At 39.3% G+C, this 24,268-nt stretch overlaps 1 protein-coding gene across 18 annotated transcripts in view; it reads right to left on the reverse strand.

Moving 5' to 3' along the window:
* The window catches only part of CSPP1 (centrosome and spindle pole associated protein 1), a 178,969-nt gene that overhangs the window by 57,625 nt on the left and 97,076 nt on the right, over nt 1-24,268 (reverse strand). For 13 of the 18 annotated variants that reach the window (XM_043507755.1, XM_043507756.1, XM_043507760.1 and 10 more), the window contains 7 exons: nt 21,796-21,948; nt 15,442-15,554; nt 14,337-14,486; nt 12,792-12,947; nt 8,652-8,756; nt 5,255-5,321; nt 1,024-1,144 (listed from right to left, as the gene is read on the reverse strand). In XM_043507755.1, the coding sequence (XP_043363690.1) occupies nt 1,024-1,144; nt 5,255-5,321; nt 8,652-8,756; nt 12,792-12,947; nt 14,337-14,486; nt 15,442-15,554; nt 21,796-21,948 (865 nt within the window). The remainder of the gene's footprint in view (nt 1-1,023; nt 1,145-5,254; nt 5,322-8,651; nt 8,757-12,791; nt 12,948-14,336; nt 14,487-15,441; nt 15,555-21,795; nt 21,949-24,268) is intronic. The other 5 variants (XM_043507766.1, XM_043507753.1, XM_043507763.1 and 2 more) reach the window with 3 other exon arrangements.

Here is a 24,268-nt window from a genome sequence, read left to right on the forward strand (position 1 = left end):
AAACGTTCAGCGGAGGGCAACAAAAATGATTAGGGGACTGGAACATATGATTTATGAGGAGAGGCTGAGGGAACTGGGATTGTTTAGTCTGCGGAAGAGAAGAATGAGGGGGGATTTGATAAATGCTTTCAACTACCTGAAAGGGGGTTCCAAAGAGGATGGATCTAGACTGTTCTCAGTGGTAGCAGATGACAGAACGAGGAGTAATGGTCTCAAGCTGCAGTGGGGGAGGTTTAGGTTGGATATTAGGAAAAAGTTTTTCACTAGGAGGGTGGTGAAACACTGGAATGTGTTACCTAGGGAGGTGGTAGAATCTCCTTCCTTAGAAGTTTTTAAGGTCAAGCTTGACAAAGCCCTGGCTGGGATGATTTAGTTTGGGATTGGTCCTGCTTTGAGCAGGGGATTGGACTAGATGACCTCCTGAGGTCCCTTCCAACCCTGATATTCTATGATTCTATGATTAAGCTCCTTGAGTCTTTCACTATAGCTCATGTTTTCCAACTGTTTAATTGTTGTGGCACTTCTCTGAACCTGCTGAAATTTACATCTTTCTTGAATTTTGGATACCAGAACTGGACACAGTATTCCCAAGTGGTCACACCAGTGCCAAATACAGGGGTAATAGAACCTCTTGTTATCCTACCAGATATTGCCATTTATACATCCAAGGATTGCATTAGCCTTTTTGGCCACATCACCACACTGGAAGCTCATGTTCAGCTGATTATTCATTCTCACCCACAAGCCTTTTATATATTCACTGCTTCCCAGGATAGAGTTCCCTATCCTGTAAGCATGGGCCACAGAACACAGAACTGCCTAAATTATGCATTTTGCAGGGTGCCATGCTCAACAACGTAATGCTGTATTATAAAAGAGTTTGAACATTTTGTATGCAAGTTTAATCCTGTAAGTGTTTTCATATTTTTGCTTTTGCTCAAGTGTGTTCTGCCAGGCTAATATAGCTTTAGGCATAGTGTGAGAACTGGCTTTAGAAGTGTGTATTTAAAAAAAAAATCTCACCTTGTAGTAGCTACATCATCATCACTGGCTACACTGAGCAATTGTTCCTGAAGTCGCCGTTCTTCACTTCGGAGCTGTTTCCTCATCTCTGACAGCTCATTTATCACATTTTTTCTTTCCTCTGGAATTTAACATTGATAATTTAAAAAAAGAAAAAAGTGATAGAGGAACACTGTTTGTTTTGGCCACTTCAGAAATCTGAAGTGTAAAAATATGTTGATGGTTGTTAAAACTAAGAAAATACATATAATACAAATGCAGAAATGCTACTTTGTATGTCACTCTGAAACCTAAAATGTCTGTAGAGTCAGTGCAAAGCTATGGGAATAGCTACAAGCATGGTCAAGAGCCCTTCTTGTTCAGAATACTACCAGGTTCAATCATTACTGGGTTTTGAAGTCTGTTACTGTCCAATTTTTAAGTACCCAGTCATTCTGACTGTATAAATTACACAATGCCACAGCAAGGCATCTATCTATGCCATCCCAAGAATCCTAGACCATTGTGATACCAGAAGTAATTCAACCAACCACCCTTATTCTATAGCTAATTTGCATGCAATTATTTCATTGGTTATATGATGGAGGCTGCACAGATGGTGGATTGCCTGGCCCTATTGTCACAGTTCTTCAAAACCGCCAACACAACACAACCAGCACACCCAATAATCCAAAAAAAGTCCCTCAAGCAGCAAACACCCCTTATTTGTCACGCACACAAGCCAACACAGAAGTCCCAGAGCAATCCCCTCGAAACATAAATCAACACAACCACCCTCACAACATAACCAGCACATACAATAACCCCAAACATCGCTCTGAAGACTAGAATGTCTGTTGAGCCCATGTGAAGAGATGGAAACAGCTACAAGCATTGTTGAGAGCTCTTTTTATTTAGAATATCACCAGATTCAATCATCACTGGGCTTCACAGTCTATCCAATTTTTAAGTTCTCAGACATTATTGGCTTTTTTACAAATATGACTTTATGATTACCCCCATGCAACAGCAGAGGCTTTCATCTACAGTACTAGTGATTATATCACCACGATCAAGATGCAGCCTTTGATACATTTTAAATTAGTATAGATCTTCTATTTAGAAATATCCCAAGGACCAGATTACAGAGTTGTAAGAGATATCCAAGGTTAACAATCAGAAATGTCCCATCTTGTATAAGCAAGGGGGTGGTGGATGGAGACAATGTGATCAGACCAGCAATAGCAAGCAATAGTTCCCCCGCAGCATCCTGATTGACTTTGGGGTTAGGAGAAAGGACAGCTACTATTTTCTTAACCATGACATGCCCTCCCTGCTCCATGTGGAGTCTGGTTAGTGAAAGGTAGGGCATGGAAGCTGTGCCAGGAAGGCTGGGACCATGTCTTCATCTTTTGGACTGCCACTGGACAGGTAACAGGCAAAATTAGCTTTTTTTGTTCATTCTGCCATCCCCTGAGGTTTATGAGACTCCTTCAAAGCTAAGATTACTGTCTTGGTCACCCAGTTTGTAGAATTCCTCTCCCCCCCCCCCAAAAAAAATCTGTGATTGCTCTGGTCTGCTGTGGATCTGGCCAAACTCTTTTTTTCTGGTCAGGAAGGAATTTTGCCATATGTAGAGGTGTTCAATTCATGGCATGCTAAGGCCCAACTCTTGGGACAGATCTGAGAATGGAGCCCAGAAGGCTGCAATACTAGACCATACACTGTTTGCAGCTAAGGTGCATTGTCATTAAGTCTCAAGCATTAGCATGAGGTCTCAAGCACAAGCATTAGTTCCTATGTATCCTCATTTCTCACATGAGGGCTGGGCTGAACCTTCTGGTCAGGGCTAGGATAAGGATAGCATTCGCTCTCATTTGGTGTTCCTCAACACTGGACCCAATCAAACCCGTTACTATGGTTAGCTACTAAAAGTTGCAAACCAGCACTTAAAGCCTTCCTCTTTATGTTGTGTCTTATTTGCCTACCTGATCTGATCTGATCAAAGTAAAAATTTCAGCAGGCTGTAAAAGACTATGGACCAAATTTTTAAAGGCATTCAGGCACCTAGAGATACAGAGAGGCACCAAGGCACCTAATCCCCATTTCACCTCCATGTGTCTGAAAATATCACTAAGCACCTATCTGCATCTCTAGGCACCTACATCTCTTTTAAAATTTTAAAATGCGGCCCTGTGCTCTTAATATTAAGTAAAAAAAAGTGTCCTTGCAGTGAGTGGCTTGTAACAGAATGTATATACATAACATGAGTAAAGACAGCTAATTGTAAAGGAGAACGGTGGAGTGACAAAACAAAGGGAGAGAGAACAGAGCTTTTCAGAGCTAGCTCTTGAATGAGGCCTGGTCTAGCTATATTGCTCAATGCTATGAAAAATTTCATTCCCTGTGTGATATAGTTATGTCGACCAAACTCCCACTACAGATGCAACAAGGTCAATAGTAGAATTCTTCTGTCAACCTAGCTACTGTCTCTCAAGGGGTTGGATTTACTACAGTAACAGAAAAAAACAAACATACATTCTGTCAATGTACTAAGTCTCTACACTACAGCAATGTAGCCGCAGCTGTGCCACTGTAGCACTTGCAGTGTAGACATTCCCCCAGTACATATGTACAAAGAATGATGTGGTTATAAAATGATTATTGGCTTGAGTTTGGCACAGCCACATTACTCAAGTGGTGAAACTACAGTGAGTTACACAGCTTATCTCAAACAAGAACCTTATCAGACCACCTTGTACTCTACATATGCCTCCGATTTTACAGAAAAACAGATTTTAGAGAGATTTTAGACATGTCTTTAAACTATTTTTAATCCTTCCACCTGCAAAGTTATGTGATCTTACATATAATGAGCCAAATTCTCTACTGGACTACACTTGCGTAAGTCATTTACACCATGGCAAATTAGTCGTAAAATGGTATCAAATGATATAGTATCAATTCATACCCACTTTTGCTGTTGTAAATGATTGCACAAGGCGCAGGGCAAGAGAATCTGTCCCAGGGACTCCAAATTCTATAGAACTCAGAAGAAGAGAAAATATAGAGTTTATAAATGGAGAAATGTATTGGTAACAAGAATGACAGAAATCATAAATGAAAAGCCCTACTCACTATTAGATATTCTAGTCTACTACTGCCAGTGGAGGACTGTTCCCTACAGTAATACAGGGTGCTTTGCTCACTGTAGTTGCAACTGTCCCAAATAAGGATTCTAGTACTTCTACTGGAAGACAATCCCACTGTTTAACCCAGTGGTTCTCAACCCGGGATACGTGTACCACTGGGGTACTCAAAGGTTTTCCAGGGGGTACTCAACTCATCAAGATCAGTGTTTCTCGACTTGGGGCTTGCAGCCCCGAGAGTGGTCATGGGATGGGTTTAGGGGGGTTGCAAATGCAGGGCCAACATCAGGAAGTGGCAAGCAGGGCAATTGCCCGGAGCCCCACGCCATAGGGGCTTCCCAACAAAGCTAAGTTACATGCTCCAGTCCCAGGTGGCAGGACTTGTGAGACAAGGCTCACAAGTAAAAACAGGCTCACACTGAAATGTAAGTACAATGTTCATATTCCAATTGATATATTTTATAATTATATGGTAAAAATGAGAAAATAAGCATTTTTTCAGTAATAGTGTGCTGACATACTTTTGTATTTTTATGTCTGATTTTGTAAGCAAGTTTTTAAGTGAGGTGAAACTGGGGGTACTCAAGACAAATCAGACTCCTGAAAGGGTCACAGTAGTCTGGAAAGGTTGAGAAAACACTGGTCTAACTGATCTCACTACCAAGAAAATTTCCTTATAACCAGCACAAATTTATTTTCTTTATTTCATAGCAGTAGCCCTAAAGCAGAAGCATGATTAATATTAATGTGCTAATGCCATGCAAACAAATGCATTTTCTTACTTGAGACTTCTGTTGAAAACAGAACACTCTTATTGATGCACAATTTAAACTTCTTTAAATTAAGGGTGATTTTCAAATATAATATCTGAAAACAAAAGATCAACAATTTTTCCACTAGGGTATGTGAAAAAAATGTTTGTTAGAAAAAAATTCAAATAAAAGTATTTGCTGACATCTTTGGCACCTAAAAGTGTCTGGAGTTTTTCTCTCCACAAGATAATTACAGTCAATATCAGAAAAGAAGACAAAGGAGGAAGAGGAGATTAACATATATAAAGGCGTGTATTAGTTATGCTATCATGGAATAAAGAGAATACCAACCATATGCACGCAACTGGTTTCTTCTAGCAGGGACTGGAGGAGACAGAGCCCTGGATTGTGGAATCTCCTAGCAAATATAACAAATATGTCATTTTTATACTTAACAGTAAGCAAGCACTTCAGACAGATGAGAAAATAAAATCTACTGAACCTAAAAATATCTGGTGCCTGATCATACTGAAACTCCTGGCAGAGTGAGGGAGAGAGAATGAGAATCTGACAGTCTCTAGTCATCTCTATTTCTTAAAAAATCTGTTGTTTAAACACATACTAAAATCATCAACATCATTTATTTGTATGTGGTAATATCTAGAAGTCCCAATCAAGGATCAGCACCCAACTGTTCTAGATGCTGCACAAACCTATAAATAAAAGACAGACCCTGTCCCAGAGAATTGTTAGAGAAGCTTCTGGATTGGGACTCAAGAGGCGCTGAGGCACTGGAACTGACCCACGTGGACTATGCTGTAACTTTCTATTCTCCATGTTAACTAAGGATTTTCTACGCTATGTTCCAGACATATAATAAAACCTCCTGCTTTTACAACACTGTCTGAGAGTCACTCTGGAGTAAAGTTGGGGGTGCATTGCTCCCATTGGGTGTGTAAGTCTCCCTCAGGTGTCCCACTCAGGTAGACTCACTGAAAGGAGCTCACAGCATGAAGTAGTGATGCTGAAGGCTCCGAGGTTTGGTGCCGGGAGGTGGTGAAGCCAAGAGGATTGCCCTAGTGAGAGTGTGTCTGTAACGGGGTTGACATATTGAAAGAGTCCTCCCAGCAACTGTTCCAGGTCTGTGCAAGAGCATCAGACCTATGGATCCGTGACAGATGTGAAGGAGGAAACTGATATTTTCTGTTAAGAAATAACTTATCTGTACAGGAAAATATGCATCCAAGCTCTTGATGAAAAATATATTCTATTGAACACTGAATTAGTTTAAGACTTTCAAATCTCTTTATACCTTGAGACACATGGGTACAAAAGCAACCATCGCTCCATGCATAAGTGTTACCTCAACCATGAAAATTAATGTCAAGTTCTTCTTTGAGTGAGCAGACAATATGGCTCCATCAGGAGCTCTTTAATGACCTGAAAATCAAAAAAGAATTCTACAAAAAGAGGACACATGGACTAATTGCTAAGGATGAGTACAAAAGAACAGCATGAGCAAACACAAACAAAATCAGAATGCCTAACCTAAAATGAAAAGGAGTGCTTGTGGCACCTTAGAGACTTACAAATTTATTTGAGCATAAGCTTTCTTGAGCTACAGCTCACTTCATCGGATGCATTCAGTCCACTGAATGCATCCGATGAAGTGAGCTGTAGCTCAAGAAAGCTTATGCTCAAATAAATTTGTTAGTCTCTAAGGTGCCACAAGTACTCCTTTTCTTTTTGCGAATACAGACTAACATGGCTGCTACTCTGAAACTTAACCTAAAATGAGTTATACCTAGCAATGATTATAAAAAGCAAAATGAAGAAGTTCTAGAAATAAAAGCAAGAGAAAGATGAAGAAAAGTGTAGGCCCTCGATTTAGCAGGAAAGGAGAGAAAACAACAGACAACATCAAGAAGGGTGAGGAGTTTCATGCCTATGATGCTTCAATATTGACTAAAAAGATAAATTAATATTGACAACAAGGGATAATGAACACAAGCCAAAATATGGAAATTATGGGTTGAAGAATATTTAGATAAAATAAATGTCTTGAAGTCAGCATAACCTGATGAAATTTCACTCTAAGGTACTTAAGGAACTAGCTGAAGCAATCTCAGAACAATTAGTGATTATCTTTGAGAACTCATGGAGGATGGGTGAGATCCCAGAAGACTGGAGAAGGGCGAACACAGAACTTATCTTTAAGAAGAGGAGCAAAGAGGACCCAAGGGATTATGCACCAGTTACCCTAACTTCGAAACCTGCAAAGATACTGGAACAAATTATTAAACAATTGATTTGTAAGCACCTAGAGGATTGTGGGATGACAAGAAATAATCAACATGGGTTTGTCAGGACAAAGCAACCTAAGTCAACCTAAACTTCCTTTTTTGACACAGTTATTGGTCTTGGATAGGGGAAGAGAAAACTGCAGATGTGATACATTTTTATTTTAGTAAGACTTTTTATACAGCTCCACATGACAGTCTCATAAGCACACTAGAGAAATGTCGTCTAGATGAAATTACTCTAAGGTTACTGCAAAACTGATTGAAAGACCATACTTAAAAAGAGTAGCTATCAATGGTTTGCTGTAAAACGGAGGGGCGGGGGGGGACACAGACGTATCAGGTGAGCTCTTGAAGTGATCTGTCCTGGGTCCAGTACTATTCAATATTTTCATTAATAATTTGGATAATGAAGTGGAGAGTATGCTTATAAAATCTGCAGATGACACCAATCTGGGAAGGATTGCTAGAATTTTGGAGGACAGGATTAGAATTCAAAAGGACTAAAACAAATTAGAGGATTGGTCTAAATTCAGCAAGATTAAATTCAATAAATACAAGTGCAAAGTACTACACTTAGGAAAGAAATGTACAACTACAAAAAGGGGAATAACTAGCTAGGAAGTAGTATAGCTGAAAAGTATAGGGGGTTAAAAGTGGATAAACTGATGCAATTGCAAAAAGAGCTAATCTCATTCTGGAATGTATTAAAAGGAATGTTGTATGTAAAACATGGGAGGTAACGGTCCTGTTCTACTCAACACTGGTGAGGCCTCATCTGGAGCATTGAGTGCAGTTCTGGGCACAGGCTTTAAGAAAGATGTGGACAAATTGGAGAGAGTCCAGAGGGAAGCAGCAAAAATGATAAAAGGTTAAAAAAATGGGCATATTTAGTCTTGAGAAAAGAAGACCGAGGGACAGAGGTTGTGAAATCCTCAGCACTGGAGGTTTTTAAGAACAGGTTAGACAAACACTTGTCATGGATGATCTAGGATTATTTGGCCCTGCCTCAGTGCAGGGACTAGATGACTTCTAAAGGTCCTTTCCAGCCCTATATTTCTGTGATTCTATAATGCAAGGGAGAACTTGAGAATTTACAAATATCAGTTCAGAAGTAAGCTGCACTATCTTAGCAATAAAGCCATTCCATCATCTCAGTTATTGCCTATATATCTTATATAAAATTGAAAGGGGGTATTGACCCCTTCAGAAAGAATATATCCAGAATACACTTACGAATTTAGACAGAGCAGATAATTTAAAAAAAAAAAAAAAAAACTTTGGAATTCAAAAAGTTTGCACACCAAATGTCACAGGTATAGGACTGGCTATGGCAAGTGCATCACAAATTATTTGCACTGTTCTGTCAAAACTGTAACTGATCACTGATATTTTCACACACTACCACTTGTACACTAATTATTAAGTTTGAAATTAAAGAATCATACTTGCGTGTAATAAGACATACGGCTTTCAACAGAAGGAGGCCTCTCTTCCTTCTCTAAGGACTTGTTCTGAAGAGCAGGAATGACAGGAGAAGGTTGCCTTGAAAACTAAAAATCAGGAAAATGTACAAGATTGTAACAAGTTTCCCATTAATTCTTAATAAATTATTATTTTAAAAGGAGGAGCTGGCTAAAATAAAAGTTTATTGAAGCTTTTAATTCTACATAAAATGCTTTAAATATATTCATCAACTGTATTTTAATATCCTTTCATTTGCTTTCTTTTATTTTATTTGTAGCATTTACATATTTTGCTTTCAACGTTTGACTATTTGTTTTAACAAAACTATTATACAGATTATATGTAAACTAAAAGTACAACTATCATGATAAAGATTTCAGCCTTTGTAATTAGTTCTTAGATGTATTTTGTGTTCTACTTATAGAAATTATCTTTATAAAATTTATGCAAGTTCTAATTATTTAGTCATCATTTTTAAACCTTATAATTAGCTAAGTCACATATTCTCTTTTTTCCTCTATTCAATTACCACATTTTTGTACAATATTTCTCCAATACACACATATACAGTGAAATTAATCTATGACAAAATGAGAATCTGTCTGTAATCTATGAATTCTGTGTGAGATCATGAACTCTCTATGTATCTTTATCAAGATGCAAACTCAATTTTGCCTCCTCTGTCTCCACGTTGAGATGAAATTTCAAAGGCTGGTGGCAAACAAACAACAAAAGAGGGTCACTGACTTAAAATGTTGAACAACCGAAATGTAATTGTTTTAGGCAATAAGATAGCTCCTACCCAGGAGACCTGATTTGTCACAGGAGAGGATGCCTTGGAGTCACCTGAGGAAGTTGGCAATACTGGCAAGGGAGTTACCTGACAAAGAAGACTGGAAGCTTTTAAAAAGGGAGGAGCTAATTTATTTGGGGTCTTTGGCCAATTTTTCCAGTTCAAGGTAAGGGAGAACCAACCCAGTACATAGTGCCTACATGATACCCTCCTGAACACAGATGGCTAGAAAGGGATATCAGGTTTAGGATGTTTGTCGTGTTATATATGATCTGTACTCTCTTGTTCTTTGTCTTTAATTAAAAGAGCAATAAGGTGCTAAATTTGGGGCAAAGCGTCTGTTGTGAAGCAGATCACATACACAATCACATGCTTCCAGAGAGAATTAAGCTATGAACCAGAATGCTCACACTTCGGAGAGGGATTCTGGGGTAGGGTGTGAGTCAAGGAAGTCTGAAAGGTCAGCAATATACACAAAAGGGGTTAGGCAACTAGACAGCAGGTTCTGCCTCTCAGGAGACAGTGCTAGATAGTAGGCTTGTGTCCTGAAAGCATGCCTATGGACTCTAAGACTGGGGAAGCAGCTGGATTTCCATTCAAACTCCAAAAGGCTTAAAGTCTCGGGATCCAGAAGCTTGGATTCTCATCACAGCATATGGTGGGAGGCTGGCAGGAGGCACCCGACTGGATCTGTGACATAAGCCAACAGTCTTTCACTTAGATAATGTCCATTACTATTAAATGTGGACGATTGCTTACATCATTCAGGGAAGAGGAAAGGAACTGGGTAGAATTTTAGACAATAATCAATCAAATCTCAAATTTAAAAGGATATTGTTCTTAGGCTCATAATTTATCCTACTTCGTTTTTACTTGCATCTGTATCTCAGCAAATGGGTAGATCAGGTACACCATGAAAGACTTTAGACCAATCAGGGAGCTAAGCCTACACAGTAGAATGGAGACATAAGACATCCAATCTACAACTGCCATGAGGTACCATGGAGGCATTTCCGAATCGAACTATTCTGGTTTTCAATTTTTTTGTTAAACAAAAATCAAAATTTTCCATAATGGAAGTCATTTTCTGATCAGCTATACTAATTGTATATTAGTCCGTTACCATGATGACTATATCAACAAGGCCAACTGACAACTCTCAGACTCAACCTTCTAAAAAGAACTCAAGGAAGAACCCATACCACAATTCATCCAGGAATTTAAGAATAGTATCAAATCCTTCCCCAAAAATCTCTAAGAGAGACTCTACAACTTCATCCCCCACAAACCCACCTGAGGGACCTTCTACATGCTTCCCAAGATACACAAACAAGGAAATCCAAGAAGACCCATCATCTGTGGCCATGGCACTCTTGCTGAAGGAATACTGGGACTCAGAGAAACCATCCTCTAACCACTCATCACACAAACCGCTGGTTTCTTCAAAGACACAATCAACTTCCTCCAGAAATTCCACAATAGCAATAGCCTCCCTCAGAACAGCATCCTTGTCACCATGGATGTCACTCCCCATATGTCAACATCTCTCACAATGATGGCATTGCTGCCTGCCTCGTATCTACAAGAGAATAGATAACACTCAGATATCCACCCCAAACATATCACCAAATTTATCCATTTCATCTTCACCCATAACAATTTTATATTCAACAAACATTTTGTCCAAACTACAGAAACAACAATAGGTATTTGGACAGCTCCCAAATATGCCAACCTCTTCAAGGGCCACATTGAGGAAAAAATTTTGGACATATGCACCACAAAACAAATGATATACCTGGGATAGATTGATGAACTTGAACATCCCTTGAACAAGAAACCTAAACTCACTCATAGATTTCCACCACTTCAGCAACCACCAACCATCCATCAAACACTCTCTAGTTTCCACACTAGCATCAAAATCCTGGAAACCATGATCAGCTTCAACAATGAAATCCTACAGACAACTATATACAAGAAACCCACAGATCACTACATCTACCTTCACAGATCCAGTAACAATCTCAAACACACCAAGAAATCTTATCTACAGCCACGGACTATGTTCTGAGGAGAAAGCCTGTGATATACACCTTAAAACCACCTTCACTAAACAAGGACACTCCACCAGAGACATAGATTGCATTATAGAATGGGCCACCAAAATTCCCTAAAAGAACCTACCTCCATATAAAAAAAAAAAAAAAAAAAAATCACCCCGCAACAACCCCACCAGCTTCTGACCGCACACCATTAGTTGTCACCTACCACTCCACCATGGAATCCATACAGGGTATAAACAAACAATTACAACCCGTACTCAATGGGGACCACATCCTGAAAGAAATGTTTCTCAAACCCCCCTCTTCTGCTCTTCAAACAATCCCACCCCAACATCTCCAAACTCATCCTCAGAAGCAAGCTCCCCACAGACCAGGATACACAAACTCAAAAGCAGTAGCAGTCCCTGCCAGAACAGCAGATGAAAAATCTACAGATGTATCTTCTCTGCCACGAAGATCAACAACCTCCACAACACACCTTTCAATATCGATGGGTCCTACACATGTGGTGTATCTCATCCAGTGCACTAAATGCCCCAACAACCACCATGTGGGTGAAACAAGACAATCACTGTGCTCTCAAATGAACTTATGCTGAAAAATGACAAAAGACAAAAACACCGTATTACCTGTGGGCAAACACTTTTCACAAAATGATCATTCTATATCTAACCTGTCAGCTCTCAAACTCAAAGGAAACCTGCACAATGCTTTCAAAAGATGAGCCTAAGAGCTTAAATTCATAACTTTGCTAGACACTAAAAATCATGGACTCAATAAAGACACTGGATTTATGGCTCATTACAATAATCTGTAACCCACTAACCCTCCTTTGTCCTATGACTGCAGAGGTGTTAACTACCCACTTTCACCTTGAATAGTCTCTTGTAACGTATGTTAATTTCTTATGCTAAGAAATGTTACATCTTGTATTTAGCTACGAGACTCTACGCACCTTTCCCAGATGTGAAGAACTCTGTGTAAGCTTGAAAGCTTGTCTCTTTCATCAAGAGAAGCTGATCTAATAAAAGACATTACCTCACCCATTGTGTGTCTCTGTGCACATACTAGGTTTTTTGTCAAAATTTCCCACCATTGCTAGTGTTGGTAGATATAATGGGAGCACTAGTGAAGACAGGGCCTTCAACAGCTGCTAAAAAACAGTTGCAGTTTATTATCATGATTCAATTTTTCTAGAAATTGTCTTACTAAAAATAAAATAGGACAATATGTTTAGACTTTACAAAGTCCTTAAAGTGTACCACCTTTTTTTCCTCTTCCATCTTTGCTATTTTTTCTCGCTCATAATATTGTCTAAGTTGTTCGTTCTGTTTTTCTTCCTCCTCTTTCCTCTTTTTTTCAGCCTCTTTTCGTCGGTCTTCAGTTAAGCGAATTAGCTCTTCATTTTTTAATCTTTGCTGTAAAGAGAATATTGTTGGTGAATAAAAACAAAAAATAATCAATATTTTTAGTTTTTTATTTTGCTTGAGAAATTAAAATTATATCTGAGAGGTAAATATGAATGGAAAAACAACATGCAGTTGATGTAATGAACATAGTTTTCAAATTAGAACTTTTGCCATACACCTCTTAAACATCTGAGGTGAAATCCTGGCTCCCATGAAGTCAATGGCAGAACTGACTTCAGAAAGGCCAGGATTTCACCTCTGATGCACTGGTCTCATTCAGAGTTAGACAAGGCTCAGAGGCTTTTAAGACTCCGCCCTGAGTAAACAATGGTACAAAGCTGTGTCACCCGCACAGAAGCCTCAAAAATAAATTGTTGCTCAGTCAAAATTCTTCCCCTGTTCCTGAAGGAAAGTTGCAACAATACTTTACAAGGTGCAGCTTATTTCCCTCATTATACCAGCCCACCTCTGTTAATCAGTCCCATACCCATCCCACCAAATTGTTCATAAATGGGAGCAAGGGAGCAGAATCTGGAATGCTGGGATTGTGGTCCATGCCACGCTCTAACTTATGATCTATGTAGGTTTTATACAGCCCTGCAGAGGATTAGAGGAGGTATTACTTCGCTGCATGCAACACAAGGGCACAAGCTATCTATCCCAAGTTAACTATGGGAAGAAATACAATCAAATTAATTCAGTTTTTTAAAAATACAGTTAAGCTTTTTATTTAGCATTACATTAAAATTGCACACCTTGATAACAATTTTCATTACCACTTGGTTCAGGGCAAACGTCAAGAAATTACTGCTTTTTTTCAAAAGTAAGTATTCCGGCCCTGTCCAAAGGAACACTGCCAACTTTTTTTTTAAAAATCATGCTTCCTCTGCAATATTTTCCTCCTACAACATTTACAAGTATTTACAAAGTCTTCTACAACTAAAAGATTAGAGAAAAAATACCTCCCTATTTTCCAGTTTGTTTACTTGGTCAATTTGACAGTACTCTGCATTCCCCTGTATGACCAATCTCCTCTGTGCTAACACAGCAGCAGGTGAAAAAATAATCTTTTCTTAAAATAAGAAAACATAACTGTAACACCGCAAACTGACATTAGGCCCAGAGATAGATTTAATACTTGACTATATTTCAACTATTTAAAAAAAAATCTGACTAGATTTCAAATTGATGGTGTTCTTCTAAGATTAAGGGAAGTGGAAGGATTTTGCAGACTAGCTGTAGGCCCCACCTACTTTCTAGTTTTCCAGTGAGGTTCCACAAGCCTTTTTCTGACACAGAGTTATTTTATGAGCTTCCTTAGAGTTTGTAAAATGCAAATGCTTCAGTGTGCTGGTTAGGGGTAAGGGGAAAAATAATCATTACAATTAGATAGCATACCTCCTCCTCTTTCCTTCTTTTCTTTTCCTGTTCCTCTTCATATTCTTTTTGCATTCTGCTTCTCTGTTCAGCTAGTCGCTTTTCTTCTTTTTCTTCTTCAATTCTAAGTTTTTCACGCTCTGCCTCTTCCCTGAGTCTCTTTTCCTCAATCTAGAGAACAAAGCTAACATTCATCTGTGGATAACAGCTTAGTGATCCAATGAACAACGTTTACATGTTTGGCACTCTGTAGATGCTTGAACCCTGCATTTGTAGCATTAAGGAGCATACAAGGCAACTGCAAGGGAATTCCAGGATCTTCCTGCGCTACAGCTCATTTAACTGTTAATTTGTTTAGACCAGCTGTTTGAATATTCTTTAAACCTTTTTGGTGTATATAAAACACCTGAAAGCTCGCGCTCTCTCTCTCTCTCTCTCTCTTTTTTTTCTTCCCCCAAATACAAAAAAATTAATCACTTCTCCCACAGAGAGCCATGCCAAACTGTGATACAATTTTAAAATTGATCAAACATTAATTTCATACACGATAATATACAACATACTTCCCCACATTTTTCCTCCTCAATTCTTTTTAACTATTGTGGCACTGGTTTGTTACGCTATAAAACATGGTACACAACAAAAAAAATAGTTAGCAGAACTACTGTGCACAAACATTACTAAAAATAACTAGGGTTCTTATTGTCACTTTTGTCCCTCCTCTTTCTCTACTTATTATGCTCACTTGTGTCATATTAAATTTAGACTGTTCGTTCTTAAGGGCAAGGCCTATGCCTTCACGTTTTTATGAGGCTCCTAGCACCCTTTGGGGACTCAAAAAAAAATGTTTAAAAGCCCAACAGAATTTAAGTCAATCACTAATGGCATCAATTTTCTGATTCCACATGGTTTATAGCACTTCAGGCACAATCCTACAAACACTTAAGCATGTGAGTACTCCCATGAAATTCAATGGGACAACTCATCTGCATTAAGTTACTTATATGCATGAGTCTGTACAGGACTGGGGCCTTCGAGAGCATGTATTGGATAAAATCCTTGATAAGTTGTATTTAAGCAATTGAGCTTTTTTACTTAACAGGGTAATACTGGTACAAGCATTCACCTGCAAACGAAGAAAATTCTTGTATGCCTCTTGCTGCATAAGTTGTTGTTCAGATGGTGGCTCACTAAATATGTTACCTCGAACATAGGGAGAGGTTTGTGCAAATGTAAAACCTAGAAGAAGATAGTTTTCCAAATATAATCAAAACTAGTTTTGAGACAGAAAACCAGATGAAAGAAACACAAACATTTATCTCCCATGGTAGTTTACAATACACATTATCCAAAGATATTATAGAAATAGTTTTCAAACATAGGTTTTATATTTTATGTGCAGAATTTAGTATGAGTTTCACTGTTCCATTAATATTAGTTAGTTATTTGGGTTTGTACAAAAATAGTCAAATAACTTAAGGATTTTAGGATATCAAGCAACAAATAAATTAGTATATTGGTCATGTTAGTATTCTGATGTTTATGATGAAAAACACAGTCCGTCACAACCAAATCTATACAGCTGCTTTCATATGTATGCCAGGGTTTACAGTTCTATTTTTTTTAAATTAGGCAAAAAAGTTTCTAAAGTTCAGCACTTCATTGCTTGTGATTACCATTCAGCAGATTTATCAGATATAACTCAATAGCTGTTCTTAAAGCATACTAAATTTTTAAAAACCAGAATATAATTTAAAAAACAACACAACGCACATCTTCATTAGACTAATGTTCAGATAACAGGATGACAGGCACTACAGAAAATCTATAATTAGAATCAAATATACAGATTTCAGTAGGTCAAATTCCTCTGCTGTAATGAGCATACTGTACTATGAATTTTTAACTTAACACCTTTTTCCAGCACAGCCACTCTGGTTAGTCTGTTGAAAACGATATCATTAAGGGTTAGACTGACAGTTTACTCTCAGTCCTAAATAAAGCTTAGCTCAGAGCTGTGGTGCTCCAGGAGCAGCTCTGGAAAGGAAGATTGACTCAGACATACCCCTCAGAGTTGCAGTTTCTCCAAAAGCAGGTGGAGAAGAAGAGAGGATTAGGAAGGCCAAAAAAGAATTTGAAGAACAGCTAGTCAAAGACTCAAAAAATAACAGCAAAAAAAAATTCAAAATACATCAGAAGCAGGAAACCTACTAAACAACCAGTGGGGGCCACTGGACGATCAAGATGCTAAAAAGAAAAGGAGTACTTGTGGCACCTTAGAGACTAGAGATGCATCCGATGAAGTGAGCTGTAGCTCACAAAAGCTTATGCTCAAATAGGCCTAATGGCCTGTGATGGGATGTTAGATGGGGTGGAATCTAAGTTACTACAGCGAATTCTTTCCTGAGTATCTGGCTGGTGAATCTTGCCCATATGCTCAGGGTTTAGCTGATCACCATATTTAGGATCGGAAAGGAATTTTCCTTCAGGGCAGATTGGAAGAAGCCCTGGAAGTTTTTCGCCTTCCTCTGTAGCATGGGGCACGGGTCACTTGCTGGAGGATTCTCTGCTCCTTGAAGTCCTTAAAACACGATTTGAGGACTTCAATAGTTCAGACATAGGTGAGAGGTTTTTCACACGAGTGGGTGGGTGAGATGCTGTGGCCTGTGTTGTGCAGGAGGTCAGACTAGATGATCATAATGGTCCCTTCTGACCTTAATATCTATGAATCTGTAAATAAATTTGTTAGTCTCTAAGGTGCCACAAGTACTCCTTTTCTCTTTGCGGATACAGACTAAATCGGCTGCTACTCTGAAACAAGATGCTAAAGGAGCCCTCAAGGAAGATAAGGCCATTGCGGAGAAACTACATGAATTCTTTGAATCTGATTTCACAGCTGAGGATATGAGAGAGTATTCCCAAACCCGAGCCATACTTTTTAGGTGACAAATCTGAGGAACTGTCCCAGATTGAGATGTCATTAGAGGAGGTTTTCGAACAAACTGATAAATTAAACAGAATACACCACCAGGACAAGATGGTATTCACTCAAGAGTTCTGAAAGAACTCAAATATGAAATCACACCATTAACTGTGGTATGTAACCTATCATTTAAATCAGCTTCTGTACCAGATGACTGGAGGATAGCTAATGTGACACCAATTTTAAACAAGGCTCCAGAGGTGATCCCAGCAATTACCAGCCAGTAAACCTAACTTCAGTACCGGACAAATTAGTTGAAATTATAGTAAAGAACAGAATTATTGGACACACATATGAACATGACTTGTTGGGGAAGAGTCAACATGGTTTTTGTAAAGGGAAATCATGCCTCACCAACCTACTAGAATTCTTTGAGAGGGTCAACAAGAATGTGGACAAGAGTGATCCAGTGGATATAGTGTACTTAGATATTCAGAAAGCCTTTGACAAGGTCCCTCACCATAGGCTCTTAAGCAAAAGTAAGATGTCATGGGATAAGAGAGAAGGCCCTCTCATAGATCAGTAACTGATTAAAAGATAGGAAACAAAGGATGGGAATAAATGGTCAGTTTTTAGAAGGGAGAGAGGTAAATAGTGGGGTCCCCCAGGGGTCTGTATTGGGAGCAGTACTGTTCAACTTATTCATAAATGATCTGAAAAACGACGTAACAATGAGGTGGAAAAATTTGCAAATGATACAAAACTACTCAGGATAGTTAAGTCCAAGCAGACTGCAAGGAGTTACAAAGGTATCTCAAAACTGGGCGACTGAGCAACAAAATGGCAAACGAAATTCAATGTTGATAAATGCAAAGTAATGCACATTGGAAAACATAATCCCAACTATACATATAAAACGATGGGGTCTAAATTCACTGTTCCACTCAAGAAAGAGATCTTGGAGTCATTGTGAATAGTTCTCTGAAAACATCCACTCAACATGCAGCAGCAGTCAAAAAATCTAACAATGTTGGAAATCCTTCAGAAAGGGATAGGCAAGACAGAAAATATCATATTGCCTTTATATAAATTCATGGTATGCCCACATCTTGAATACTGAGTGCAGATCTAGTCACCCCATCTCAAAAAAAGATATATTAGAATTGGGAGAGGTACAGAGAAGGGAAACAAAAATGATCAGGGTGTCTGGAACAGCTTCCATATGAGGAGAGATTAATAAAATTGGGAAAGAGATGACTAAGGGGAGATATGATAGAGGTCTATAATATCCATGACTTCTGTGGAGTAAGTAAATAAGGACGTGTTATTTACTTCTTTTCACAACACAAGAACTAGGGGTCACCAAATGAAATTAACAGGCAGCAGGTTTAAAACAAACAAAAGGAAATATTTCTTCACACCGTTCACAGTCAATCTGTAGAATTCTTTGCAAGAGGATTTTGTGAAGGCCAAGACTATAACAGGTTGAAAAAAACTAAATAAGTTCATGGAGGATAGGTCCATCAATGCCTATTAGCCAGGATGGGCAGGGATGGTGTCCGTAGCCTCTGTTTGCCAGAAGCTGGGAATGAGTGACAGGAGATGGATCACTTGATGATTACCTGTTCTGTTCATTCCCTCTGAAGCACTTGACATTAGCCACTGTTAGAAGACAGGATACTGGGCTAGATGAACTGACCCAGTATAGCCATTCTTTTGTAGGATATGATGCCTTAGCCCTTCATCAGATCCTGCATTCTCCTCTACTCAGATCCAGCCTGCTCAGTTGAATGGTGCACTGAAGGTATGTGGAACAGTCATGGCTCTATCTGTTCTCTCCACCCACTCATTCAGAGGGGTTGAGGGACATTTTAGGCACAAAGCCGCCACTTTAATTGTGTGCTCTCTCTGCACACACCCCTCCCACATCCAGATCCAAGATCTGGGTAGCTCCTGTGCAGTCAAGTCCCATGTGTTCCCTTTTGACTGCATATATAGGCTGCAGTTACAATCTAACCTTAAACTTGTATACAATCTATGCCTGTCTAATTTCTAACATCAAAAACATTATAATGTTAAATTCATATTTAGTTTTCCTCTTGTGGAATCATAAATACAGTGATGATGAAGAAACAGTGATGAGCACCATATAAGAACCTATATGCAATAGAAAACTTTTCACAATTTAACTGACTATACATGTTTCTCTATGACATTCAATGGGAAATTCACCTAAGCCTGAGAAGGAGCCAGAATTTACCAATGTACATTGCCAAAGAGCCACAGTAATACATCAGCAGCCCCCCATCAGCTCCTGCCTCCCCCCAGCTCCCAGTGCCTCCCACCCACTGGCTGCCCCACCAATCAGCACCTCCTCCTCCCTCCCCGCACCTCCTGATCAGCTGTTTCGTGGCATGCAGGAGGCTCTGGGGTGGGAGGGGGAGGAGTGAGGGCACGGAAGGCTCGGGAGGGGGCAGAAAGGGGTGGAGTGGGGGCAGGGCCTGTGGCAGAGCCAGGGGTTGAGCAGAGAGCACCCCCCCCAGCACATTGGAAGCGCCTATAGCTCCAGCCCCAAGGTCAGTGCCTATACAGGGAGCCGCACATTAACTTCTGAAGAGCCGCATGTGGCTCCGGAGCCACAGGTTGGCCACCCCTGATTTAAGTCCCACAAAAACGGTACATTAGCACTATTCAGGCTCTCTGCCAGGGCCGGCTCCAGGCACCACCACCACCTACTTTCCAAGCAGGTGCTTGGGGCAGCATTTAGAATGGGGCAGCAGTCCGTGTCCTGTGGCGGCAATTCGGTGGTGACTGCTTGGGGCGGCAAAATTGGTAGAGCCGCCCCTGCTCTCTGCACAGGGGGCAATTTCACTCTAGGGCTCTATTGCCTGGCTCGACGTTAAGTACCATCAGGAAGTGTTGTCACAAGTGAGAGTCTGCCATTATTATTTACCATTTTACATAATCATAAAAACATTGCCAAATTTTTACCCCAAAGTAAACAAACTAAATGCTCAGTTTTTCAAATCTCATACATAGCGAACAAAATTAGCTGAGTTAAAATGTTTTTAAGTTACTGGTTCCAGGAAAAAAGAGTTTTCTGAAGAATTTGCACAATAGGAGATTTTTTAAAAATAACCAATCTAATTTTTTTTCCCTCAAATAAATACCCATACCACATGCTTTTAAAAATTAACACGACAGTAATTTAACTGAAATTGACAGTGAAATTATTGGCCTGTAACTTTGTGTTTTCATCATCTCCTTTTCCCAATTCTGTGACATTATTCCTTAATCGGAACAGTTATGATTTATTCTACCAGAAAGTGGAAGGCAAAAAAATGGAAATCATCCCCATAATATAAGACTCTGCTTCATGGCTTTTCTATTGGTCTAGTGATTTCCCAAACAACTCTCGAAGAAACCAAACAAATATTAATACAAAAGGGAATACAAGAGAGCAGCAAATGGTGGGGTGAGGTGGGACAAACGACATGACTATGACAATTACTTTTAAATAAACTTCCCTTTGTCATAATGTCTCTCTTTACCCCATAACCTATGAAAATGGCTTCCGACTTGCCTTGATCATCAAAACTTCAGCCCCCATCTCTTTGACTAAAAAAACAACTACAGAGAAATCCCACCTAACAAGAAGCAACTGAATACAAAGGGCCAACATTGTGGTCTCAAACATCTAATTTGCTCAGTGTCTTTAAGGGTATGTCTACACAGCAACTAGACACCCCTGGCTGGTCCAGGCCAGCTGACTCAGGCTCACGGGGTTCCGGCTGCAGGGCTGTTTCATTGCTGTGTAGAATTCCGGGCTTGGGCTGGTGCCAGAGCTCTTGGACCCCTAACCTCACAGATTCTTAGAGCCTCCAGGAAAGGTTTTGTCTTAGAGCCCCCCTAGACAGTGTCTGGGCGCTCTAAGCCTGCCTGAGCCCCCCTTGACAGTGTCTGGGCGCTCTAAGCCTGCCTGAGCCCCCCTTGACAGTGTCTGGGCGCTCTAAGCCTGCCTGAGCCCCCCTTGACAGTGTTTAGGCACTCTAACCCTGCCTGAGCCCCTGAAGACTGTGTTGGGTGCTCTAACCCTGCCTGAGCTCCTAAAGACTGTGCTTGGCTGCACTACTCCAGCCTGAGCCCAGAGGACTTGTTGGCTGGGCCTCTGAACTGTTGGTTTGCTTGTCGGCCCTGAGCATAGGTCCGAGCCACCACCCTTCACTGCCCTGATTGTGGACTAGGGACCCTGACTGCCTATTGCTCTACCCGAACTGCTGACCAGAGCTACAAGCCAAGAGTGACTCAGCTGATTCCCCAACTGTGAGCAATGCTCTGTGACGTAGTGAGGCGGAGTGGCCACTGCTAACCCACTATAGCTTCCAACAACAATAAGGCAAGAGGACTGTTGGGAAAGAGTGGGAGTGTGCCTCACACAGTAGGCATGATTGACAGTTTTATGAGGTGACAGAAAAAGAAAGATGTACAAGAGCTTGAGAATTTTGACCAACAAAACCTAATAATGTTTATAACTGATAACATAATATTCTTAAAAACCTGCTATTTTATTTGTAGATGCTTCTGTGTTCTCAGGTCTTGGGGAGGCCAAACTTTGGTCAACCGATACAATAGCCCTTTTATCTTGATAGTGTCTTGCCTCTGGGTTATGATACGCATCTTCATTTTGCTTGTGCATCATGTTCAAGTCAGCTAAAGGAGAGGGGAAACAGCTATTTATAAATATTTTATTCCCACAAGTGGCATGTGTATTCTCAAAAACAAGAAATCTCACTGGGTCTACTTTCAGGGCACACCAACTATGGGAACAAAAGAGTAAATAAAAAAAAACAATGATGTGAGCTAGAAATGAGAAAAGTGGTCACCTGGAACTTATTGAACAAGGAAATAAAATTTCCAACAACTTTTTACTCAGAAAGCTTTTGTCAGCAATGACCCTTCACAGCAAAATGCAGAAAACACCACAAAAAGCAAGGGTAAAAAGCTTGAAGCATGACGCAGTTGACACAATGTGTCATGACTGTGTTTGTTTCCAAAATCCTCCTCTGTTAAAAAGGCTGTAAAATACTTTGATTTAATATTACTGAGTATCTATACGGCTTATTTCATTTCTCCTAAGAATGTTGAATGTTGTACATCATTACATGTGAATTGGTTCTTCTCACATTCTTTAATAATCCAGCTACTATTTTGTGATATGTAAACATACATTCACAGTATGTGGTATGCTCAAAGTTATACCAGGACTATTATTGTGATTACAGTGATTATTTTTACAGATTTTTCAACATAATTTGCAGGCACTATATTCATTACTACAAAGACAATGGATAATTTTTCATAAGTGACGATTATGGGGTGCCCAATATGACACTTTAAAGAGTCCTTATTTTCATAAAGTGCTATGCCGCTACCCTCTGAAAACTGGCCCCTGTAAGGTATCACAAAAACTAGGCACCCAAAAATATTCATCACTTTTACAAATCTGGACTACTGTTAATATTTTTGGCTCAAATCTTGCCAATATGAAGAATTAGTAGCAAAAGGTTCTACTAATCTTAGTATAGTAGCTCAACAACAGAGCTCAACAACTCAATCAGTTTGAGTCCCCTTGCTGCAAATCAGAGCAGAAAATCTCAAAGTGAGAGATTATCGTGCTATAGTTCAAAGAGCGAAGTTCTAGTAGAACTAGTTAATAACATTTGCCAGTTTTATCTAACAGTGCATTATTTAATTCAGGTTTTTCTTTGCCAGCTAACAGATTATTTCCATACCGAACCAGATTAAGATCAATTTTTTAGCAATTCTGTAAGGAATACGCTTAAAATTAATTTGAGATATTAAAAAGATAATATAATCTGTAGGTATAGAAGGATCCCGCAAAGCAGCCTACCAACCTATGAATTCATGATTCTCTCCAATAATGTTTTTAAAAATTAATAGGTTTTCAAAATATTTACAAGGCAAAAAGGAGAAATTGCCAAGATAATTGGAAACCTATCACGTGCTATGAGAATGCCACAAATGAGCAATTGTTATCATATCATATACCTGGAAAAGAGCAATAGCTAAACTAAAATCAATTTTACGGGCATCTGCATATGTTGTTACTGACCATTTTTAATCTGTCTGGATATTTAAGGCTGGATATTCCCAGAACTTTAAATGATATTCCTCTCTTAGAAGCAGCTACTTAGAAATTACAATAAACACAGTACACAAACCCAGTGAAGAGACATTTCACTGGGATGAAAAAGGAACACTATGCACAATAGAAAATAATTCATATATATGGGAGTAATAACTCATACTTCCATATAACATGGCATGTCATGTCACTTCACACAAAGCTGTGGATATGGCCAAAAATTTTGAAACTGGGAACCTAAAGCTTAGGTTACTAACTCTATATTTTTAGGCACACAGTGTTGAAAATGGTTTCAGAGTAGCAGCCGTGTTAGTCTGTATTCGCAAAAAAGAAAAGGAGTACTTGTGGCACCTTAGAGACTAACAAATTTATTTGAGTATAAGCTTTCGTGAGCTACAGATCAAATGCATCCGATGAAGCGAGCTATAGCTCATGAAAGCTTATGCTCAAATAAATTTGTTAGTCTCTAAGGTGCCACAAGTACTCCTTTTCTTTTTTAGTGTTGAAAATGTTGGCTAGCCATAATTTCAAAACAAACTGCTTTGGTCCTGAATTCAGCAGTATTCTATATTGATGTCATTAAGTACTCTAACTCAGTGGTTTTCAAACTATGGTCTGTGGATTCTTGGTGGTCTGCAGACTACGTCTAAAATTTCCAAAGGGGTCCACACCTCTGTTCAAAATTTGTTAGGGGTCTGCAAATGAAAACAGGCGCTCTAACTCAATGTTATGGTCCTGAATTTAGCAGTATTCTATATTGATGTCATCAAGTACTTTAACTCAATGTTATATTGAAGTTTTGATGTAATAATGAAATGCACATAGACTTCAGAAATTCTCCTATCTTTTTTTGTTGGGCATTCA

The sequence above is a fragment of the Dermochelys coriacea genome, chromosome 2 (genome assembly GCF_009764565.3).
Source record: "Dermochelys coriacea isolate rDerCor1 chromosome 2, rDerCor1.pri.v4, whole genome shotgun sequence".
Taxonomy (NCBI): Eukaryota; Metazoa; Chordata; order Testudines; family Dermochelyidae; genus Dermochelys; species Dermochelys coriacea.